Raw genomic sequence first — 12973 nt, forward strand, 5'->3', positions numbered from 1 at the left:
GATGAATAAGATTATTTAAAGGAAATCTGTCTGCTTTATGTATAATGACCTCTGGTACCCTGAGATACAGTCATGGCCATAAATGTTAGCACCCCTGACATTTTTCTTGAAGTATTTCTCACAGAAAAGGATTGCAGTAACACATGTTTTGCTATACACATGTGTATTCCCTTTGTGTGTATTGTAACTAAACCAAAAAAGGGAGGAAAAAAAGCAAACTGGACATAATGTCACACCAGACTCCAAAAATGGGCTGGACAAAATTATTGGCACCCTTAACTTAATATTTGGTTGCACACCCTTTGGAAAAAATAATTGAAATCAGTCACTTCCTATTACCATTAATAAGCTTCTTACACCTCTCAGCCGGAATGTTTGACCACTCTTCCTTTGCAAACTGCTCCAGGTCTCTCTTATTGGAAGGGCGCCTTTTCCCAACAGCAATTTTAAGATCTCTCCACAGGTGTTCAATGTGATTTAGGGTCATTGTCCTGCTGGAAGACCCAAGATTTTGGCCGTAAATCCAGCTTTCTGACACTGGGCTGTACAGTGCTACCCAAAATCTATTGGTAATCTTCAGATTTCATGATGCCTTGCACACATTCAAGGTACCCAGTGCCGGAGGCAGCAAAACAACCCCAAAACATCATTGAACCTTCACCATATGTCACTGTAGGTACTGTGTTCTTTTCTTTGTAGGGCTCATTCCATTTTCGGTAAACAGTAGAATGATGTGCTTTACCAAAAAGCTCTATCTTGGTCTCACCTGTCCACAAGATGTTTTCCCAGAAGGATTTTGGCTTACTCAATTTCATTTTGGCAAAATGTAGTCTTGCTTTTTTATGTCTCTGTGTCAGTAGTGGGGCCCTCCTGGGACTCCTGCCATAGTGTTTCATTTCATTTAAATGTCGACGGATAGTTTGCGCTGACACTGATGCTCCCTGAGCCTGCAGGACAGCGTGAATATCTTTGGAACTTGTTTGGGGCTGCTTATCCACCATCTGGACTATCTTGCGTAGACACCTTTCATCAATTTTTCTCTCCCGTCCTCGCCCAGGGAGATTAGCTACAGTGCCACGGGTTGCAAACTTCTTGATAATGTTGCGAACTGTGGACAAAGGCAAATCTAGATCTCTGGAGATGGACTTGTAACCTTGAGATTGTTGATATTTTTCCACAATTTTGGTTCTCAAGTCCTCAGACAGTTCTCTTCTCTTTCTGTTGTCCATGCTTAGTGTGGCATGCATAGACATACAATGCAAAGACTAAGTCAACTTCTCTCCTTTTTTATCTGCTTTCAGGTGTGATTTTTATATTGCCCACACCTGTTACTTGCCCCAGATGAGTTTAAAGGAGCATTATATGCTTGAAACAATCTTATTTTTCCATAATTGCAGGGATGCTAATAATTTTGTCCAGCCCATTTTTGGAGTTTAGTGAGACATTATGTCCAATTTTTTTTTCCCTCCCTTTTTTGGTTTAGTTCCAATACACACAAAGGGAATAAACATGTGTATAGCAAAACATGTGTTACTGCAATCCTTTTCTGTGAGAATCTGTAGAGAAAAGAAAAGAAAGGACCGACGGACGGCGCCTCGTGTATTTACCCTCAATAGATCGGGTGGTGGGTGGGGGGCAACCCCACGGGGCTTATAGATGGCCGCTCAACTTGAGATCTATGCAAAAAAGCATATCACCCACGATATAATCGGGGTACTGTAGTGTGAGTCGCTGCTATGCCGATGGGTTGCAGGAGGAAACAAGTCGTCCTGGTAATCAATATTAGAAGTAGAGCAGGAAAAAACCCTCAGGTATGGCGCTGCAGACTCTTGTAGACAGATGTGGCGGATGCCAAAGGTAACAGGAAAGTCCTCAGCAGGACATTTTATTAGAAAAAACAATAAAACGGACAAGATTACGCGTTTTGGTAGGATCCCTCCCTTCCTCAGATCAGGATAAGGACAGTACAATAATAGCAGTTTTATATGGCCCAATAATGGGCGCCAAAAACACATGGGAGGAGTAACAATCCAAACTTGAAAATCAAAGTACAGGAACAGAAACAGCACTTACATATAATATACAGTATGAATATGCATTAGGAAGCAATACAATTGCAAATTGTGGTAATATAAGGTCAGGTTATGTGTTGGACCGTGGCTGGCAACTTCTGGAGAACCGCAGTGGGCAGCTGCAGCATGTGAACAGTTTGGATTGTTACTCCTCCCATGTGTTTTTGGCGCCCATTATTGGGCCATATAAACCTGCTATTGTTGTACTGTCCTTATTCTGATCTGAGGAAGGGAGGGATCCTCCCAAAACATGTAATCTTGTCCGTTTTATTGTTTTTTTTTAAATAAAATGTCCTGCTTAGGACTTTCCTATTACCTTTGTCATCCACCTCATCTGTCTACAAGAGTCTGCAGCGCCATACCTGAGGGTTTTTTCCTGCTCTACTTCTAATATTTTCTGTGAGAAATACTTCATTTTCAAGAAAAATTTCAGGGGTGCCAACATTTACAGCCATGACTGTATTTATCTTAGTCTTTATGTATACTTTCTATGCATAGGGTGTAGTGCCAATGAAGTACTACTATTATTATTGCTAACTTGCTAGTCCTAGCTAAAAAAAAAAACCTGTTTGTTCACTAAGTTGTTATTTTACAGCAACAATTGTATGTTAGCTCAGAGGAAGGAGTCACCCAGCTCTCTCTACACCGATGTCACATATATGGACCTGCATGTGCAGACTGCTGTCTGGCGAGGGACCCCTATTGTGCTTGGGATGGAAACTTATGTTCTAAGTTTTACCCATCTGGGAAAAGGTAAAGCATTTTTATGTTGTGACTTAGGTTTTATAAGTTAATGCTTTGTCCTAATGCTTCTGCCTTCAGGCTGTTGTTAGGAAACCCTTTGACATCAGTAATGACATCACAGGGAATCCTTAGGCTGAAGAAGCTTAAAGGAATGTGATGTGATCTGCTTTTTCTGTGTGTACAGATCACTGATCTAATGGGTTGTTACCACTGCTAACAATCATCTCTATAATGTTTCCCCTGCACACCTGTGCCCCATAGAATAAGAAAAAATAAGTAATGAATAAATAAATAGATATAGCAAAAAATAAATAGAGAAAGTTAAAAGAAGTGAACTTTGCACGCTCAAATTCTCGTGGCTCGGCAATTGCTGACTTTAGCCTCCATAAATTATTTCAGCTTTCAGGTGCTCCGGTGGGCTGGAAAAGCTGGATACAGTCCTAGGAGACTCTATCCTAACTGTATCCACCTTTTCCAACCCACCGGAGCACCTGAAAGCTGAACTAATTTATGCAAGCTAAAGTCAGCAACCGCTGAGCCGAGCAGTTCGCGACGAATCGAATCACTGTAACTTCGCTCATCTCTAATACACACATACATATATACGTATATATATATATATATATATATATATATATATACAGTGGTCCCTCAACATATGATATTAATTGGTTCCAGGAGAACCATCATATGTTGAAACCATCATATGTCGAGTACATATGTCTATGTAAAAATGGTAATTGGTTCTGGGGCCTCGGAACCATTGTATGTTGAATACATATCTCTATGGGAAACTGCTAATTGGTTCTGGGATGACCATTGTATGTGGAGTGTATGGGGAGTGTTTAACAAACCACGGTGCCTCCAGCTGTTGCCCAACTACAACTCCCAGCATGCATGTACAGCCATTGACTGTCTGGGCATGCTGGGAGTTATAGTTTTGCAACAGCAGGAGGCACACTGATAGGGAAACATTGATGTATGGGGTGTATAGTGTGTATATGTATTGTATGTGATGTGTGACATCGCATACATTACTGTACAGTTCTTTAAATACCTTCAGGGGGGACAGAATGTCCTCCATTACGATCCTGCCGACTACAGCTCTATAGGAAAGGAAGGGGAGGGCAGCCAGCAGCTCATTGGATGCCTGCAGCAAGATGCTACAGGCTATTGGCTATGGCTGCACTGGGGGGCGGGGCTTACACGGAGTTCACAGTGGAAGCCTGCGTGAGGTAGCAGGACAGCATGTGAGTAACAGGAGGCAGAATGGGGCACACGGGCACATTAAACAGCTATCTGTCAGTTGCTGAAGTTGTCAGCGCTGTCAGATAGCTGTTTGTATGATGGCCCCGACACACAGCAGCATCATATGTCGATGCTGCCTTCAACATACGATGGGCTCTGCGAGGCCATCATATGTTGAAATGATAATATGTCGAGGCCATCATAAGTCGGGGGGTCACTGTATATATATATATATATATATATATATATATATATATATATATAATGTATATGTATGTATATATATATATATATATATATACATATAAATGCAATCTCCACCACAGCACAAATAATCAGAGGTCCAGGATCAAGTGGAAAGGCTTCCAAGTTTATTCACACCATAAATGTGATAGCGGTGCAACGTTTCGGCAAACTGCCTTTGTCAAGCATGCTTGACAAAGGCAGTTTGCCGAAACGTTGCACCGCTATCACATTTATGGTGTGAATAAACTTGGAAGCCTTTCCACTTGATCCTGGACCTCTGATTATTTGTGCTGTGGTGGAGATTGCATTTTTATGGACTGCTGACCTGCCAGTTGGCTGACCACGTGCACTTACAGAGGGGGTCTTTGCTGGCTCTTTCGCTTGGAGTTATATATACATATATATATATATATATATATATATATATATATATATATATATATTATTTATAATTTTATCTTCTGTACAACAGCTCCCCCTAGTGTCTGCCTTGCCAAGCACAAGATGCAGTAGCAGGTTTAGGACACTAGGGGGAGCTGTTGTACAACTAAACAGCTCATTTACAAAAAAAAATTACTGCACTCGCTTCACCCGGAAGTGAAGCATGCAGAAGGGCACAGCTGCGGGAGCTCGGGACAGGTAAGGGACATCAGAGAAGGGGGACGGGACATTGGGGAAGGGGGACAGGACACTAAACAGAGAAGTGTGTGTGTGTGTCCCAATCCCCGTGGTCGGGACACACACACTGCTCTGCTCAGGATTTTCATTGCGAAACGCTGCCATCGGCTAGTCAGATTTGACTAGCTGATAGTAGCGATTGCGGTAGGGGGGACCGGGACGAAACCCCCTAGGTCCCAAGGCAAGATGGCTGGCTATTAGTGATAGCCACCATCTTACCGGGCACGGCGGGATGCCGCGAGTAGCTGCCAGTATCTGCATGACGTACATGTACTTCATAGGTCGGGAAAACCTTCCCAGTCATGACGTACGTGTATGTCATGGGTCAGGAAGGGGTAAAACTGTTGACAGATACATTTATATTTGTTTTTTTTCTGATTTGATAGGAGAAGCAGAAGACAAGATATAAAACATGGAAATCCAGTCACTCAGTGCCGTGGATTTAATCTGAAAGGTATTTATAAGCACCATTTTATATATATATATATATATATATATATATATATATATATATATTTATATTTATAATTTTAATACTATGTAGTATATGGATCAGCTTGAGCTGTGCTATAAGACAGATATAAAAATACATATTTTAATGCAATAACATTTGTTGTTATAATTACAAATAAAAAAAACAACTTTTGATTTTTTATACATTTTGTCTATTGGAATTAGGAATTATGGCAGTTTTTTCCGCTGTGTGTGTGCACCGACAGCCACTTTCCCATAGACTTTCATAGTGAACATTATTAGATTAGATTTAAAATATGGCTGTATTTTATTCCTATTTTATGGCCTTATTTTGCTATTCTTTTTTTAATGTGTGAACATAGCCTTGTATACTTGCAATGCATTAACTGTCTTATCGCAGCATGCAAGACTTCTATCCTGTCATGGCCAGAACAGCAAGATTAGTAATTACTAGTTTATTTTTACCCGTTCTAATTTAAGATGCGAGCTGACATGTCACTTGTGCTCACAGCTTCTTTCCTTCCATGCTGTACCTTTCAAGAGAAATTGACAAGACTAGTTTGCATGTGGACACACTTACTAAACAAATATACTTCTGGTTAATGTAATAAGAACATGTCAGTAGCATCTTTTTATTTATTTTTTCTCTATATATTTGAAGATACCATATATATCATGATAGGAGGTTAGTTCCTTATTGAAATACAAAATGACTAGTCCTGCAATGATTAAACAACTACAGAGAACATACTGATATACAGTCTTCCAAGTGACCACAAGATATTTCCTTTTTCAGATGATGTAATATAAAAAAATATATGGAGCTCCACATTTCTCTGTTACTTGATTGTGTTTCCAATTTACAGTGCTGGTTTCAGTTATAGATGTTTCCAGTGTAAACTCATGGTTTACTAATAATTGGTGATTTATATCCTTGAAACCAGTGGCTATGTAAGCCGTGGTGGCACAAAACCTGTGATGTGGCTTTAGTACGTTGACTTTTCTTCCATTTGGCTCAGATTTAGGTAGCTAAATATATTTAGCAGTTTTGGAAATATTGGTGTTTTGGCACAGTTTACAGGCCCTTCCTTTCTTCCCTTGCAGAGTATAGGAACACTGAAGAGATTATTCAGTATGGAGTCAGAAATAACACCACTTTCTTGGAGTGCATCGCAAAATCTCCACAGGCTTCTGTCAAATGGCTCCTGCAGAAAGATAAAGATCGAAGGAAAGAGGTGAGTTATAGTTCGGACCTAAAAGCCAAGCAAAAAAGCACATTATTAAAACAATCATCAGTATTGCTACAGAACAATCATCAGTATTTCTAAAGAAGATTCTTGACACAACTTCTACAACAGGGATCTCCAACTTCTTTCTCTAGCTGTCCAAAACTACAATTTCCCAGCATTCCCCAGGGGCCATGATAGGTGTAGTTCTGCAACAACTAAAGAGCCAAAAGATACTGGTTCCTGCCATAAGGTCTTAAGTTATACAAAATACAAGTATATCTTTAGACAAACAGAATCTTTGTAAGGCTGGGTTCACATATGTCCGGCATTCGGCATAGTTTCCCTCCGGCGTGCACCGTAGGGAAACTGATGCTAGATCTGATTACATTCATTCGAGTGGGACAGTTCACAATCATCCAGCTTCTTAATTTGACAATGGACACTGGATGCCATACAACTGATGACAACTTGTCATCAATTGAGGCATCAGTTCCTTAGAGATCTAGGCTGAGATCACCTATGCCAGATGCCGGACATATGTGAACCCAGCCTTAGTTGGCTCTCGTTTTGCAATATATAGTTTGAAATGTCCTTATAATATTTGGCTTAGTGTCTCACTTGGGACTTTAGAGGTAGTGGTAAACAAAAAAAATCTTGGCATATTCCACAGTATAAAATACAGTATGGAGCAGTACTTCTGGTGGACTTGTATTACCAACTTTTCTTATCTACTTTTCTTGCAAACACATAATTGCAACATGGTTGTCTACTAAGAAGAATATGTCCTACCTGTTCTGCTCCCCAGTGCTCCACTTCCGTGCCCTTGTCGTCTTGGAAGCATGGTGACAAGAGTTTTCTAATGTGGCAGGGTGGTCTTTAGGGCCACTCCGATATTCAAGCCCAGGTGATTTTTTTCCTTGCAAAGGGTTTGTTTGTAGTCTGTAACCATTGAGACACCTAGATTTGCATAGTAGCTGTGCACACAAAGCAATGGCACAATTTTCAATTAGGCAAGTTTTTTTTAAAATCTTTTGCTATTTTTGCAAAGCATTGAAAAAGCATTGAAGTACTGAAAGTTGTAAATGTGGTCAGATTTTGATTCCAAATGCTCCAGATTTCTGACTTGATTTGTGCCAAAAATTTGGCGGCATACATACTTTGGACCTTGTTTTAAACACTTTTTGGACTTTGCTTTACAAAAGGTGTTGTTTAGGAGCATGTCTTAACATGTATTATGGTCGACAAAAATAAAAGTACAAAATAATATTGTAAGGCATACCAACCAATTATAAAGTTAGACAACATTTTCTATGTATACTTTAAAATGTACTAAATGTAAAGGGGTACTCCGGTGGAAAACAATTGTTTTCTAATTAACTGGTGCCAGAAAGTTAGACAGATTTGTAAGTTACTTGTATTTAAAACTTGTAATCCTTCCACTACTTATCAGCTACTGTATGCTCCAGAGGAAGTTGTGTAGTTCTTACCAGTCCTATCTCACTGCTCTCTGCTGACACCTCTGTCCGTGTCAGGAACTGTCCAGAGTAGAAGCTAATTCCCATAGCAAACCTCACCTGCTCTGGGCCACCAGTTGATTTGAAAACATTTTGTTTTTTTCCCACTGGAGTACCCCTTTAACATACAGCATGAGCTTCAGTGATAAATATGGACATTTTAATTTTCATTTTATACCATACATTAATGATGTCTAAATGTTAGACAGGACAAGTAAATATAGCAATATTAAAGGACTTATACCAGGATTTAAAGGATAGGGGAAAGCTTGCTAATCAGTTGGGAACGGGTCACTGGGTCTGACCGATCATGAGAACGGAGGCCCCTGTAGAAAGGGGATGCATTTAATTTTAAGAATAACCCCTTTAAGAGTCAGTTCCCTTCAATCCTTTCTCTTGTTGGTTCAGTTGGTTCAGTAGATCAGATGGATTTGTCATTTTCTGGAAAAACAATCCATAAAGTATTATAAAGGTAAATATTGTACTCAGCACTCACAGCTAATGGTGTATTGGATATTTGTTTTTCCTCATGGCACTCTTCTGACGTCTGGAACTATTGACAGTGTTTCCAGCAAGCTGCATTTCTTTCTCTATAAATAGACATTTTGGCTGGCATTCATCATTGTGTTTAGAGAGTTTTTTGTGTCTACGTTTGGCGCTAGTTTGGTGCTCATACTGAAGTTTGCACCTTTTGTGTTCCTTTTGATTTATACGCTACACTCCGCTTTTTTTTTATTTTGCGATGTAGTATTCATGATTTTATCAACTACGCGTTTTGCGGAAAGGTGCAGACATATGCGCATTAGCCTGTTTAGAGCATAAAACCTACACCATCTCGAATGTGCTGTGGGAAAACTTCCATAATGTAGCTTCACATCTCCTGAGTCAAGGGCGCCATGCACTTTTCTGCTCCTATATATTCTCCATGCTTGCGACATTGCATTTGCCATCCCCCCCCTCAGCATGCTAGTGACATTTCTTTATCCATTCAACATGCTTGTTCCATTTCATTACAACCCTCCCCCCTTTCCCACTGTGCCATTTCCTTCCCCACCCCCTTCCCCCCTTGTTCCCTTAACCCCCCTTTCCCCCTTGGTCCTTTTCCTTAAACCCCTTTTTCTACCCCCTTGGTCCTTTTCCTTAACACCCCCTCCCCCTCTTCCTTAAAACCCTAAATCCATTGTGAAATTTACTTTCCCCCACAAAGAAAAATCACAAACTCTGTCCATTTCATTAATCCTACCACTCCTCCCCATGTAACATTTTTAAAAACAGCCTTAATCGGCAGACTCACCTGCACACGCCTGGTCCCATTTACACACAGCCGCCATCTCATCTTTTTTCTGCTGGCGGGCTTCGGAAAGTTAAGTGACGTACCCATGCACAATCTGAGGGGCATCACACGTTATCTGGATTCAACCAGCCACAGGCCATCACGGCGGAGAGTTAAAACGGTGGGTGAATCTGCAATGCGCAGGGATGGGGTAGGGGGTGGTTGTTGAAGGGAAATGACTGTAACATTGACTCCCAGTGGGAGTAGTGGGAACATTTTTTCAGTACATTATATTGACACATCATGATTCATAACCATGATGGGGTAATACAAAGTGCAGCATCTGAAAATTGGCCCACCGGGACATGATATAAAAATATACTCAGACAAAATTATAAAGGAAAATAATTACCATATCAACTATTATTTCGGTCTCTCTTTCTGAAAATTGCCTATGTTTTAAACCTCTATGTCGCCCTCTGGTAGCCCTGGGAGAGGTATCTGTAAGGTCATCCTAGACTTCATCCTCACAATTCTCGTCAGCAAATGAGTCAATCTCCATACTATCATGGTTAGGATTTGCAATTGAGGTTGACGGTGTCGGCTGTGTACGTCTTGTTCCAGACTGTGCCATAACCTTTTCAACAGTAACTAATATATTCACTAAGAAGATCCTAGGTAAACTTGCGGGCACTAATTTTATTAAAGAAAAAAAAACAAAAAACGTGAAGAACAGGAAAAAAGTTGGTGTGAAGGACACTTTCCCAGCCAGACGTGTGGTGCAGAAAATCAAACAATTTTGTTGCGCCATAGTGATAAATTTGGCGCACGGTGCACAAAAAGAATAGCGCCAAAAAGGTGTAAAAGAAAGAGTAGTAGAAATTCTGCTTGATAAATGCCAGCCATTATCTTCATAATAATGGGCCATTATGAAACATTGTTTATAATGAAGCAGACTAAGCCTTTTGAAATACATTAGTGCTTGTAAGGGCTCACTGTGTTTACATATCTTCCTAAGCATTATTATAATCATTTTTAGTACATTTTTTTTGTTTACCTTTTGTAAAATCTGGAAGGTAAATAGTTGGTTCTTCTTTGTTTGGAACATACTTTTCCCTATTAGCTGATCTGTTTTATATAATGTAATAAAGGTTAAATGATCATAATCTAGTAATTGACAAGTCCAAACTCACAACAGTTTGGTGCATGTACCATTCTGGTCATTGTAGATGTTTTCTGCAGTTGGCAAATCATAGGTGCCTGCCATTGCTGAACTGACCTGACAAAGAAATACAGAAAAAGGTGTTCCTATTTATTTATGTACAATACTTTATGCACATAGGGCCATACTCTACAGTGCTGTAGAGAGATAATCATCATTCACATCAGTCCCTGTCCCTTCCCAATGTGGCTCAGTTTCTAACTTACCTATCTCAATGACACACACACATTAGGGTAAACATCATGAGACATTAATAAACCTATCACCATGATTTTAGACTGTTGGAGTTAAAATAGCAAGCAAAAATGGGGAGAACAAACTCAAAGCAAGTATTGTCCTTGGTTAGATTTGACCCTGGTGTCTGAAGTGTTTGTGCTTACTCTTGAGCCTTATATGTTGAACATAAAAAACTATAAGATTATATGCATACACCTTGCATCCAGAGTCCTTAAGGACGTAGGACGTATGGATATGCCCGTGGAAATTCCAGTCCCTGCCGCTAGCCGGTCAGGGACCGGGATGCCTGCTGAAATCATTCAGCAGGCATCCCGGCACATCCCGTCAATTCAGACATGCAATTTTCTGCTATTTCGGGCTGATCGGGTCTCTGGTGACCCAATCGCCTGGAAAATAGGGATGATTGGAGCTGTCAGTGACAGCCCCAATCATCCTAAGGGATAGGAGCGAGGTTGCAGTGGTGCCACCCCCTCCTATCCCCTGCCATTAGTCAGCAATGAGTACTGACCAATGGCAGTTGAAGATGGGGGGTTGCCATGGAAACCCCCGCTCTGCCCACCCCTGGATGTCGGGCAGAACGGGGGGAGAAGATGGCGGCCGGTACCTGTGAAGAAGATGCGGTGGGGACTGGTGATCATCGGTGGCATCAGCGGAGATCAGCGGCGCAGGTAGGGAGGTGACGGCGTGGAGCATCAAGGAAGGTGGCAGTAAAGCGATCTTTACTGCTGCCTTCCTAGTGGTTGCCAAACTGCAACTCCCAGCATGCTCAGGCAGCCAAAGGCTGTCTGGGCATGCTGGGAGTTGTAGTTTTGCAGCATCTGGAGGGTCACAGTTTGGAGACCACTATTACAGTGGTGCACAAATGGTAGCCCTCCAGATGTTGCAAAACTTCAACTCTCAGCATGCCTAGACTGCCCAAGCAGCTGGGAGTTGTAGTTCTGTAACATCTGTCCCTTCAGCTTTTGCAATTTTCATGAAAATGTTGAAAATTGCTGCTATACTTTGAAGCCCTCTAATGTTTTCAAAAAGTTAAAATATGTCCATTTTATGATGCCAACATAAAGTAGACATATTGTATTTGTGAATGAATATATAATTTATTAGGAATATCAATTTTCCTTACAAGCAGAGAGCTTCAAATTTAGAAAAATGCTAAATTTTCAAAATTTTCATGAAATTTGGGGATTTTTCACCTAGAAATGATGCAAGTAACGATGAAAATTTACCACTAAAATAAAGTAGGATATGTCACGAAAAAAAAGCATCCCAGAGTTATGAATGCATAAAGTGACAGTGGTCAGAATTGCAAAACATGGCTCTGTCCTTAAGGTGAAAATGAGATGCGTCCTTAAGGGGTTAAGAAAAAAAAAAGAAAGAAAATACTGCCGGTCACTTCAAACCTATGGAAAGTGACATATACATATGTGGCCTTGGAGTCAGTAGAGGTTTATATCTGCTCCTGTGTGGTGATCGGCCATCTGAGACCAAATGGAAAAGTGAGCTTGTGTGTTTTGTTCACTAGCCAGTAGCCATGTGTTTTGTTGCTGTAGTGCTGTTTCTGTTAGGTGGGGTGGCCCAGTGCGAAGGGGGCTAAGCCTGGTAGCAGGGGCGCTGGGATGCTGGGTTGCTCCCTCTGCAGGTGATGTCTTGTGGCTGTGGTGGTCAGCAAGCAGTTGAAGAGTTTGCTATTAAAGGGGGTACTCCGGTGAAAACCTTTTTTCTTTTAAATCAACTGGTGGCAGAAAGATAAACATTTTTGTAAATGACTTCTATTAAAAAATCTTAATCCTTCCTGTACTTATTAGCTGCTGAATACTACAGGGGAAATTATTTTCTTTTTGGAATGCTCTCTGATGACATCACGACCACAATTCTCTCTGCTGACGTTATTATAATAATAATAACGCTTTATTTATTGTTGTCCTTAGTGGGATTTGAACCCAAGTGCCCAGCACTGCAAGGCAGCAGTGCTAACCACTGAGCCACCATGCTGCCCTTAGCGTACATCTGCTATGCATGGTTACTAAAATGGACAG

General features: G+C 40.8%; 1 protein-coding gene across 2 annotated transcripts in view; it reads left to right on the forward strand.

Annotated features, from left to right (window-relative positions):
• SEMA3C (semaphorin 3C) overlaps positions 1-12973 on the forward strand; it is a 199627-nt gene that overhangs the window by 174551 nt on the left and 12103 nt on the right. For both annotated transcript variants that reach the window (XM_056573422.1, XM_056573420.1), the window contains exons 15-17: positions 2668-2825; positions 5375-5442; positions 6567-6697. In XM_056573422.1, the coding sequence (XP_056429397.1) occupies positions 2668-2825; positions 5375-5442; positions 6567-6697 (357 nt within the window). The remainder of the gene's footprint in view (positions 1-2667; positions 2826-5374; positions 5443-6566; positions 6698-12973) is intronic.

Source organism: Hyla sarda, chromosome 4, assembly GCF_029499605.1.
Source record: "Hyla sarda isolate aHylSar1 chromosome 4, aHylSar1.hap1, whole genome shotgun sequence".
Lineage (NCBI taxonomy): Eukaryota > Metazoa > Chordata > Amphibia > Anura > Hylidae > Hyla > Hyla sarda.